Source organism: Salvelinus fontinalis, unplaced genomic scaffold (genome assembly GCF_029448725.1).
Source record: "Salvelinus fontinalis isolate EN_2023a unplaced genomic scaffold, ASM2944872v1 scaffold_0390, whole genome shotgun sequence".
In the NCBI taxonomy this organism is placed as follows: domain Eukaryota; kingdom Metazoa; phylum Chordata; class Actinopteri; order Salmoniformes; family Salmonidae; genus Salvelinus; species Salvelinus fontinalis.
This window is the reverse complement of record NW_026600599.1, coordinates 22,501-34,452: the sequence shown is the minus strand read 5'-3', so window position 1 is coordinate 34,452 and position 11,952 is coordinate 22,501. Positions and strand designations below refer to the sequence as shown.

Sequence of the window (11,952 nt, the reverse complement as noted above, 5' to 3'; positions counted from 1 at the left end):
AATTGGTGATTTGGATGATATTGTCATCACATATTTCCAGAAAGGTAGAATTTACTGAATATTTCTATGCATGGTCAATTCCTTAATTAACTGTCACATGTTTGTGTTATATGAAACTATGTTTTGAATACCAGATTGTCTATTATTTATGTCAATAAACTGATTCAAGAGCTTTTTAAGATCCTTTTTTATATTCTCTTCATCAAGGTTATGTTTTCTGAGAAGATATTGCTTGTTCTGGGTATTCCAGCAGTACATTTGAGTACAATGTTTTAAAAACTTCCTGAGAGTTGGAAATACATTTTAAAACTGACAGCGGCATTGCTTTATTAGGAGTGAACAAAGTCACAGAAAAAAATACATTTGAGAATTTATTTGACATTTCTAGATCCTCCTCCTAGATATTTGTACAAACTGTGATGTCACCCTCAAATAGTATCGTCATCATCATCATATAATAAAATAGAAACAACTGACTTCCTTTTCTCCATCTCTCCAAACCCTGTGAGGAATTCACATAGAAATAGAATCGCATTGGAATTGCCATTCTAGTGACTTCATTTATATGGCTGACATAGTACTCAACAGTGAACAGAATACTGTGAAGGGAATATTCCATTTATATTCAAAATAATAATCTCTCAGAATCCTCCTCACACTGTACAATGAGAACAAACCTCATATTCAATCATCAGGATAGTTATTTTTGTAGTAAATATAATTAACCACAATTGAAAACAATTTACAGAGATGTACAGCATATATGGAAGGTCAGTCAGTCAGTGTGGTTTGGTGTCAGTCCTATCTTCTTTCTCTCTATTTAGATTTCTGGAAGGAAAGCAGGGTGCTGGAAATACACCAGGTGTTTTCTGTACAAACTGATATCACTGTTTTCACCAGGTCTATCTTTGGTATATGATACTTCAATACAAAACATGATGCAGTACATTAGAAATACAAAAAAATACACTTTGGGCTAAAGGCAATCCTGGTATTGCTTTATGATTTTACTTTATTGGGGAGGAATTAGCTGATGTTGATGTGGATGGAGCCGCTGCTGAAATCAACATGTAGGCTACAGTATACAGCTGTTTCAGTGTGAGGAAAGGAGGAAAGGGAACATACAGCCAGATGGTTAATAAGGACAGGTGTTTGTCTGGTGGTTAATAAGGACAGGTGTTTGTCTGGTGGTTAATAAGGACAGGTGTTTGTCTGGTGGTTAATAAGGACAGGTGTTTATCTGGTGGTTAATAAGGACAGGTGGTTTGGCTGGTGGGTAATAAGGACAGGTGTTTGTCTGGTGGTTAATTAGGACAGGTGTTTGTCTGGTGGTTAATAAGGACAGGTGTTTGTCTGGTGGTTAATAAGGACAGGTGTTTGTCTGGTGGTTAATAAGGACAGGTGTTTGTCTGGTGGTTAATAAGGACAGGTGTTTGTCTGGTGGTTAATAAGGACAGGTGTTTGTCTGGTGGTTAATAAGGACAGGTGTTTGTCTGGTGGTTAATAAGGACAGGTGTTTGTCTGGTGGTTAATAAGGACAGGTCTTTGTCTGGTGGTTGTTAAGGACAGGTGCATGTCTGGTGGTTGTTAAGGACAGGTGTTTGTCTGGTGGTTAATAAGGACAGGTAGCATGTCTGGTGGTTATTAAGGACATCTAGGTTTACAGGGACAGTTGAAAAATATATATATATATTGTCTTCAAAACATTAATATCTTAAAATAGAGCACCCTTTTCTGAAAACAACAAAAGAAAATAAGAAAATCTGTCATGTAAAAAACTGTTACACATCCAAACAGGTTCAGGATTATTATTGTTTTGCAACAAAATACTTAATTTTGTTTTGCATTTGTGGAAGTGGAAGACTCCTTCATATCTGAAAGAGATCTGGCTAGCACAGAACACTCTCACAAAACACTGCAGATACCTTAGAATGGACCACTTTACAGCAACAGCCTTCAGAGTAGAGAGGCTGTGAGAATGTTGTGTGCTCCCAGGGTTGGGGTGGGAGAGCTGTCCATCTGCCATCTTAGTCTCTGTCTCTGTCTCTACCCCTCTCTGGGTGTTGGGCAGTGGAAGCTGGTGAAGGGAGGATGGGTCATAGTGAAGGTTGTAATGGAATAAATGGAACCGAATCCAAGGTGTTTGAAACTGTTCCATTCATTCCATTACAACCATTACATCCATTACAACCATTACATCCAGTCCTCAGATTTAAAGTGACACCAGCCTCCACTGGGTGGTGGCTCTAGTTTCTAGTTCCCTCCGGGCCCTTGATGCTGGTGTCAATGTCCCCTGGTCTGAGGTTGCAGGACGATGGGTCGCAGTAGCCGTTGGGGCCAGCGTTACCAGGAGGCCCAGGTACACCAGCCTGGCCAGGAACACCTGGAGGTCCTCTCTCGCCGTCACGTCCCTCCTGGCCGTAACCAGGCTTTCCGGGCTCACCTGTGGAGGGAGAAGAGTTAGAGTTAGAGAAGAGTTAGCTAAACCATCTTAGACCAAAGTAGAACGTCCAGAACCTCAAAGACTCAAGACTAGAACATTCTAGAGACTCTAAGACCAAAGGCGAGATCAATAAGGCTTCTGTTTGTGGCTTACAGTAACAGTAACAATAACAGTTGAATGACTTGAATGAACATTACAAAATGTGATGGTGAAACATCAAACAGCTACTTTTTTTAAAGGATTACTGTGACTTTTTAGCAACAATATTCAAACTGAAATGACTTAGCTATTCCTACTAAATATTGTATAAAGTCTACATGGCCACTTGATTATTTTTAGAAAGCAGTTTAGACCTGAAACAGACACTTATGTTCTCAGACCGTTTGCTAATGATAGCGAACGGTTGCGCCCAAACTCAAAACCAAATGGAATACAGTATGTTAGCAAACTCTTTCCTTGTTCAACGCACCTCAAGACTAGAATGTCTACAACCTCTAAGACCAAGGCTAGAACATTTAGAACCGCCAAGACCAACACTAGAACATCTAATACCGCCAAGACCAAGACTAAAACATTCTAGAAAATGTGTACATTTTATGTTTTAGTCATTTAGCAACATTTATCCAGAGTGACTTACAATTAGTGCATTAAGATAGCTAGGTGAGACAACAACACATCACAATCATATCAAGAAAATTTTCCCTCAAAAAATTATTTTCAGTGCTATTAAGTCAGTGCTATTAAGAAAATACTACCTCCAAGACCAAGACTAGAATATCTACAACCTCCAAGACCAAGACTAGAATATCTACAACTTCCAAGACCAAGACTAGAATATCTACAACCTCCAAGACCAAGACTAGAATATCTATAACCTCCAAGACCAAGACTAGAATATCTACAAGCTCCAAGACCAAGACTAGAATATCTACAACCTCCAAGACCAAGACTAGAATATCTACAACCTCCAAGACCAAGACTAGAATATCTACAACCCCCAAGACCAAGACTAGAATGTCTACAACCTCCAAGACCAAGACTAGAATATCTACATCCTCCAAGACCAAGACTAGAATATCTACAACCTCCAAGACCAAGACTAGAATATCTACAACCTCCAAGACCAAAACTAGAATATCTACAACCTCCAAGACCAAGACTAGAATATCTATAACCTCCAAGACCAAGACTAGAATATCTACAAGCTCCAAGACCAAGACTAGAATATCTACAACCTCCAAGACCAAGACTAGAATATCTACAACCTCCAAGACCAAGACTAGAATATCTACAACCCCCAAGACCAAGACTAGAATGTCTACAACCTCCAAGACCAAGACTAGAATATCTACATCCTCCAAGACCAAGACTAGAATATCTACAACCTCCAAGACCAAGACTAGAATATCTACAACCTCCAAGACCAAAACTAGAATCTCTACAACTTCCAAGACCAAGACTAGAATATCTACAACCTCCAAGACCAAGACTAGAATATCTACAACCTCCAAAACCAAGACTAGAATATCTACAACCTCCAAGACCAAGACTAAGATTAGACCATAAAGAAAAAGTAAGCTCCATGGCAATCAAGGTCGATGTCACTCACCTGGTAGACCGGGAGGTCCTGGCTGGCCCTTGGCCCCTCGCACCGTGGGACCTCGGTCTCCTCTGTCGCCCATTTCACCTGCGCCACACAGCATGTTAATTACAAGAGTTATTCTAAAACTCTGAATTTTGCACTCACATTTTCAAATAACAGTAACATTACAAATCCTCTCCCCACCTTTGGGTCCTTTGAGTCCCCGGAGTCCTGGAGGTCCTTTGAGGCCAGGCAGTCCTCTTGCTCCAGCCTGCCCAGGGAAGCCACTGTCCCCTGGGGGTCCGGCAGGACCAGGAGGCCCTGGCTTACCAGGCAGGCCCGCTGCTCCAGACTCCGGCCTCCTTAGACTGGCAGCCAACTGGGCTAGCTGCTCTGTTGGAGCAAGAGGAAAGGGAATGATGAGCAAACAATTAATCAATCAAATGTATTAAAGGCCCAGTGCAGTCCAAAATGGGATTTTCCTTTGTTTTATATATATTTCCACACTTTAATGTTGGTGAAATTGTGAAAATTAGGATAATTCCCTTTTAGTGTAGGACTGTTTGAAAAGACCGCCTGAAATTTCTGCCTCTTTTGGTGGGATGGAGTTTTGGCCTGCCTGGTGACATCACCGGGTGGTAAATCAGTTAATAGACCAATAAGAAAGAGAGTTCCAAACCTCTTTGCCATAACAGCTCGTTTTCAGTTTTACCCTCCTCACTTAGACCACTCCCAGACAGTGTTAGCAAAATTCTTGTTTGAGAAATGTCTCTTTGCTAAATAGCTATTTTTGTTTATTTTTGACCATTTCAATTTAAAACAATCACAATGAGGTACTCAATTGTTTTCCCAGAAATGATTTGATATTGAGATAAGAATGGCTGCATTGGAAATTTAATTAAGGCCTCTTTATAAATGTTATAAAAATTGTAGTCCTCCCTTCTTATTCTTACACATTCAAGTCTGCCTCAGTAAATTGAGCAGAGTGAAAATACTTATTGGAAAACATTCAACTCTAAGGGATTGGTGTCCCTAAACCGGGACAATTGTTGCTCAATATGCGATAATGTGACTAGATAACATTGTATACAACAGCCAACCATCCGGGACAGAGACATGTCTTATACGGGCAGAAAGCTTAAATTATTGCTAACTAACTGCAGTGTCCAATTTACAGTAGCTACGACACACAAAACATACCATGCTATTGTTTGAGGATAGTGCACAACAAAACACTTTTATCACGGCTGGTGGTTTGATACATTCACCTCTGAAGGTGATGTACTTACATTCAGTAATCTTGCTCTGATTTGTGATCCTGAGGGTCCCAGAGATAAAATGTAGTGTCGTTTTTTAAATATTTAAATGTAGGAACTGGGTTCTACAGTTTAACCCCACTGCTGTCTCTGGCTCCACACCCACCCCGCTCAGCCATCTAGATCCATCATGATCTAGATCCATCATGTATGACATTCCTGGGAGTGTTAAACTTGAATTTTTTATTACCATAGAATTTTTGTATGTTCTCTATAGTTATGTACTTGAAAATGTATAAATTGACCAATTTGGCACATTTGGGCAAACTCCTGGCAGACTTGATGCAAAATATTGTATGGTGAGGTAATTGTTCTCTGGATCAGTCTGAAACTTTGCACACACACTGCTGCCATCTTGTGGACAGAATCTAAATTACACTTAGGATCCTACCTTAATGTATGGCCTTTCACTTGCATTTCAAAGATGATGGAACACAAAAATAAATAAAAATGTATGTTTTTTTGATTGTATTATCTTTTACCAGATCTAATGTGTTATATTCTCCTACATTAATTTCACATTTCCACACACTTCAAAGTGTTTCCTTTCAAATGTTATGCATATCCTTGCTTCAGGTCCTGAGCTACAGTCAGTTAGATTTGGGTATGTCATTTGAGGCGAAAATTAAAAAAAACGGGTACGATCCTTAAGAAACTGAAAAATATATGTGTGTATTTATGGTGCCAAGAGTTCAACATAAAACTCCTAAGGCTTTTGGCCATGGTATTTTACACTCCAAATTCCAGTCTTTGCTTTTCTGCTTTTAGCAAAAGTGCAGGTCCTCTAAAGGTGAAATACATTTTTCAGCACATTGGGTATAAAACATTAACGAGTTTAGGAGGAGAGTAGTGGTAGTGGGAGGAGGGGGTGAGATACAGTAAGAGGGCCCAGGGAGAGAGACAAAAAAAACAGGCTGCAACTTCAGCATTTCTGGGGTTCAGGAGTCTGTTATCCATCAAACTAACAAAGGTTGAAGCGTATTTATGATGGGTTTTTTTCTGCTTCCCTCTCTTCAAACTGTCAAGCCAGATAGGCTATATCCCCCAAACTCAACTCTGGACCTCGAAGCCAGTTCTACTGCATTTGTTCATTGTTCGCCTCTATTCCGGGACTGATTTAGACCTGTGACACTAGCTGTGTGTAATTCATTATTAGGTGGGACAGAAAAGCAGCAGGCTCCGGACCTCATAGAGTAGGAGTTGAACACCCCTGGTCTATAGTAGAAACAATGAGGGTGGGGATATTACAGTGTTTATACTTAAAGGTAGAGTGGGAGACATTGATTTAAAAGACACTGAAGGAATGACAGTGTGCAATATTCTTACCTTGCATAACTCTCATGCAGACTTGTCTGATGTGTTGATCGCTTGGTTCTTTACCCTGAAGGATAACATAACAAAAGGTTTATGATGAGAAAACAGCTTTAATAAACATAGATTTAGCTTCTCATGTTAGTTTAGCGTCTGAAATGCATTTTGTAAGCCCTAGTTGTGTTATGCTGGATACACTGGAAAACTGTTGTCCATGGCCTAAGGCCCAGAAGGAGGGAAAACTGTTGTCCATGGCCTAAGGCCCAGAAGGAGGGAAACTGTTGTCCATGGCCTAAGGTCCAGAAGGAGGGAAAGGCCTAGAAGTAAGTTAGTACATTTGTAAGTAAGTAAGTATGTAAATAAGTTAGTAAGTATGTAAGTTAGTAACTAAGTATGTAAGTAAGTATGAAAGTATGTAAGTAAGTAGGTATGTAAATAAGTAAGTAAGTAAGTACGTAAGTGAGTTTGTAGGTATATAAGTAAACAAGTAAGTTAATTAGTAAGTAAGCATGTAAGTATTTAAGTATGTAAGTGGGTAAGTAGGTAAGTATGTGAGTACGTAAGTAATTAAGTAAGTATGTAAGTCGTTAAGTAAGTAAGCAAGCAAGTAAGTATGTGAGTAAGTAGGTATGTAAGTAATTAAGGAAGTAAGTATTTAGTAAGTTAGTAAGTAAGCAAGTAAGTTACTATGTAAGTAAGTATGTAAGTTAGTACGTTTGTAAGTAAGTTAAGGTGTATAGTCTTCAAAGGTTTGGGTGGAGGTGGTTTGGGGGTACCTACCGCCGGTCCCTGTGACCCCCTGATTCCTGGTACGCCCCTGTTGCCCTGCATGCCACGTGGTCCAGGAGTACCAGCTGGGCCCTCGATGCCAGGCTGCCCTCTGCTACCCTCTGGCCCTCTGTTACCAGGCTCTCCTGGGTTTCCAACCTGGAGACAGAGAGGGGAGAGACCGCTGGATCAGAACCACATTACATGGGTGTTACTGAGCATGCTCAATGAAGACTTCTGAGTTTCGGGGGTGCTGGTGAGCCATGGAATAAACTAATATCTGCTTTTACCTGGAACAAGAAAAACCTGTAAGATGGTATTGCAGAGATCTCGTCCCCAGACTCGTCTAGCACTTCCAAACTCTCTATATTATTACTGCGCAGATAATATAAGAATCACTGTATTTTGGATGACAGAAAACCCTGATGTTACAGGCCTGAAATGGGTGACAGAAAACCCTGATGTTACAGGCCTGAAATGGGTGACAGAAAACCCTGATGTTAAAGGCCTGAAATGGATGACAGAAAACCCTGATGTTACTGAAATGGATGACAGAAAACCCTGATGTTACAGGCCTGAAATGGATGACAGAAAACCCTGATGTTACAGGCCTGAAATGGATGACAGGAAACCCTGATGTTACAGGCCTGAAATGGATGACAGAAAACCCTGATGTTACAGGCCTGAAATGGATGACAGAAAACCCTGATGTTACAGGCCTGAAATGGATGACAGGAAACCCTGATGTTACAGGCCTGAAATGGATGACGTTGGAGATCTCATCCTGTGGCACCACCTCCTTAGCTGTCTTACTCTGCTCAAAACGTGCATTAGCTGAGCCTGATTCCAATACAGTTCAGACTTCATCTGATGTATCTCTACAGAAACTGCACATGGAGCTCCAACAAAATGGAATTCAAATCATTGAAACAATGTCAGTCAATAAAAATACTTATTTTTATGATAACATAGCTTCAGTATTTCACTTTTTAATGTGTATAGTATTGCTTACTAGGTGTGCCCAATCAATTTTGTAACCACTCCCTCTTCTAATTAGGGCTTTTTGGAAAAGCTGTTCAAAAGAGGACATTGTATTATGTTTTTGTACTCCCTGACGAAGGCCATGCAGCCGAAACGCGTTGGATTTTTAAAAACTTTGTTTCTATTGAACATGCCTTACTAATAAAGGCATTTTAGTTAATTACATGACGAGTGCCTTGGTCCTCCTTTCTTTTTGATGACCAATTTACCCCTTTTACCAAAGAGCACCTTCTGTCTACCAAATGTACCATTGTGTACCTTAGTAGCGCTTCTCTTCCTCCTCTTTCTACTAGTCAGTCAATTAGTTGTTTAAAAAAACTTTTTTTTAAACCCTAAATGTTGGTTAATACCACTTAGCACTATTACTAACACTCTATGGGTGTAGATCAACTGTCTCCAAGTCATATTCCTGGTTGAGACATGGAGCTGCTTCTAGAAAAGTACAGAACTCACCACTCCTTTGGGTCCAGATTCCCCTTGGTCACCCTATTATACAAATGAGAAAAACACAGAGGATTAGTACAGGTGGAGTTAAAAAGTGTTGTTTAAAAGGCTCCAATGTGAGGTTGGGTTGGATGCAATGAATCCTTGTTTGAGTGATAACTTACAACATCTCCTTTGTCTCCAGAGGTTCCCTCAGAACCTTGTCCCCCCTACACACACACACACACACACACCAAACAAACATCAATTATTTGGGGTAAAATCTCTCTTCTGGATATAACAAATGCCAAGGGTAAGTTAGAAACACACACACACACACACACACACACACACACACACACGCACACACACACACACACACACACACACACACACACACACACACACACACACACACACACACACACACACACACACACACACACACACACACACACACCTCATCAGCTGCTACCAGATTATTATTATGATTGCTAAATACTGCACAATTTAAAACCACTTGCACACCAACACGTGTATAAATATTGGACTATAAATTGTTATTCTACTATGTTGGACTATAAAAATACTGAACCATTTACTTTACGTTCATATTCTTATTTTGTATTATTTCTTATTGTTGTTGCTTTGTCCAGAAGGAACCTGCCAGTAAGCATTTCATTGGACGGTGTATACCATGTGTATCTGTACATACGACTAATAAAACTTGAAACTGGAAAGGGCCCATCCACACTCTGCTGGTGGAGTATCCAACTGACTTTAAGATACAGCCAAATATTGTTGTGAGAGATAAACAGACATTTTAAAACATGGATGTTTTACCTGCTCCCCTTTCGGTCCTCCCTCGCCAGCTTCTCCCTGAAGTTGAGGAGAAATCAGTTCAGTATTGAAAATCTTTCAACTACAGCACAGTTAAACAGTTAACTAGTTATACTACTATGTAAAGTTATACAGTACAGTTATACAGTTAGACAACAACACTAGTTATACTACTATGTAAAGTTATACAGTACAGTTATACAGTTAGACAACAACACTAGTTATACTACTATGTAAAGTTATACAGTACAGTTATACAGTTAGACAACAACACTAGTTATACTACTATGTAAAGTTATATAGTACAGTTATACAGTTAGACAACAACACTAGTTATACTACTATGTAAAGTTATACAGTACAGTTATACAGTTAGACAACAACACTAGTTATACTACTATGTAAAGTTATACAGTTAGACAACAACACTAGTTATACTACTATGTAAAGTTATACAGTACAGTTATACAGTTAGACAACAACACTAGTTATACTACTATGTAAAGCAACAGCAAGACTGGTCTTATGAAGGCATGATTGAACTTGTAACACTAGAGGGGGTCAAAACGATGTATTTCACAAAGTATGTGTCCTTGTCAGGTGCATATGGTAAGACTGTGACTTTCTATTAGCTAGCAATTGAGGCTAAATTGCTGTCTTCATGATTGAACAAAACCGTGGAAAGTCCAATCAAAACTGGTGGTTTCATGAAAATGGAAAATTGTCATAAGAAGTCTGTGGAACCTGAAACGACTAAACACAAGCCACAGCGCTCTTCAGTTGAGCTCACTCTCTATCTTTTCATCAAATATCAGGCCTGCAGAACGTAAACGCTCCAGGGAGACTTAATCCAATTAGAAGTAGTTTGTTTTGTTGTATAATAGCAGTAGTTTGTTTAGTTGTATAACAGCAGTAGTTTGTTTAGTTGTATAATAGCAGTAGTTTGTTTAGTTGTATAACAGAAGTGTTTGTTTAGTTGTATAATAGCAGTAGTTTGTTTAGTTGTATAACAGTGTGTTTAGTTGTATAATAGCAGGAGTTTGTTTAGTTGTATAACAAAAGTGTTTGTTTAGTTGTATAACAGCAGTAGTTTGTTTAGTTGTATAATAGCAGTAGTGTGTTTAGTTGTATAACAGCAGTAGTTTGTGTAGTTGTATAATAGCAGTAGTGTGTTTAGTTGTATAATAGCAGTAGTGTGTTTAGTTGTATAACAGCAGTAGTTTGTGTAGTTGTATAATAGTAGTAGTGTGTTTAGTTGTATAATAGTAGTAGTCTGTTTAATTGTATAATACTAGTAGTGTGTTTAGTTGTATAATAGTAGTAGTGAGTTTAGTTGTATAACAGCAGTAGTTTGTGTAGTTGTATAATAGTAGTAGTGTGTTTAGTTGTATAATAGTAGTAGTGTGTTTAGTTGTATAATAGCAGTAGTTTGTTTAGTTGTATAACAGCAGTAGTGTGTTTAGTTGTATAATAGCAGTAGTTTGTTTAGTTGTATAATAGCAGTAGTGTGTTTAGTTGTATAATAGCAGTAGTTTGTTTAGTTGTATAACAGCAGTAGTTTGTTTAGTTGTATAATAGCAGTAGTTTGTTTAGTTGTATAACAGCAGTAGTGTGTTTAGTTGTATAATAGCAGTAGTTTGTTTAGTTGTATAATAGTAGAAGTGTGTTTAGTTGTATAATAGCAGTAGTGTGTTTAGTTGTATAACAGCAGTAGTTTGTTTAGTTGTATAATAGCAGTAGTGTGTTTAGTTGTATAATAGCAGTAGTTTGTTTAGTTGTATAATAGCAGTAGTGTGTTTAGTTGTATAATAGCAGTAGTGTGTTTAGTTGTATAACAGCAGTAGTGTGTTTAGTTGTATAATAGTAGTAGTGTGTTTAGTTGTATAATAGCAGTAGTGTGTTTAGTTGTATAATAGCAGTAGTTTGTTTAGTTGTATAATAGCAGTAGTTTGTTTAGTTGTATAACAGAAGTGTTTGTTTCCCCACCGGACGGCAGGTCTCTACAGAGGGGATAGATACCAGTCAGAATAGAACGTCCTCTTATCTTACCCTCTCTCCCTTCACTCCGGGGAGGCCTGGGGGTCCGGGAACACCAGAAAGACCAAGATCCCCTTTAGGTCCCTACAAAACAAAGGTAGAGAGACAACAATGAGGTCAGAGGTCAACACCACACTACTGTATGTCCTGTATGACTCAGTTGGTTAGAGCAAGGTGCTTGCAGCGCCAGG

At 39.0% G+C, this 11,952-nt stretch overlaps 1 protein-coding gene across 1 annotated transcript in view; it reads right to left on the bottom strand.

Moving 5' to 3' along the window:
- Positions 1-297: 297 nt before the first annotated feature.
- The window catches only part of col9a1b (collagen, type IX, alpha 1b), a 33,519-nt gene continuing 21,864 nt past the window's right edge, over positions 298-11,952 (bottom strand). Inside the window, exons 27-35 of the mRNA XM_055913782.1 lie at positions 11,774-11,845; positions 9,728-9,763; positions 9,070-9,114; positions 8,915-8,947; positions 7,433-7,579; positions 6,668-6,722; positions 4,230-4,418; positions 4,053-4,130; positions 298-2,443 (exon numbers count right to left, since the gene is read on the bottom strand). Of these exons, the coding sequence (XP_055769757.1) occupies positions 2,247-2,443; positions 4,053-4,130; positions 4,230-4,418; positions 6,668-6,722; positions 7,433-7,579; positions 8,915-8,947; positions 9,070-9,114; positions 9,728-9,763; positions 11,774-11,845 (852 nt within the window). The 3' untranslated portion in view covers positions 298-2,246. The remainder of the gene's footprint in view (positions 2,444-4,052; positions 4,131-4,229; positions 4,419-6,667; positions 6,723-7,432; positions 7,580-8,914; positions 8,948-9,069; positions 9,115-9,727; positions 9,764-11,773; positions 11,846-11,952) is intronic.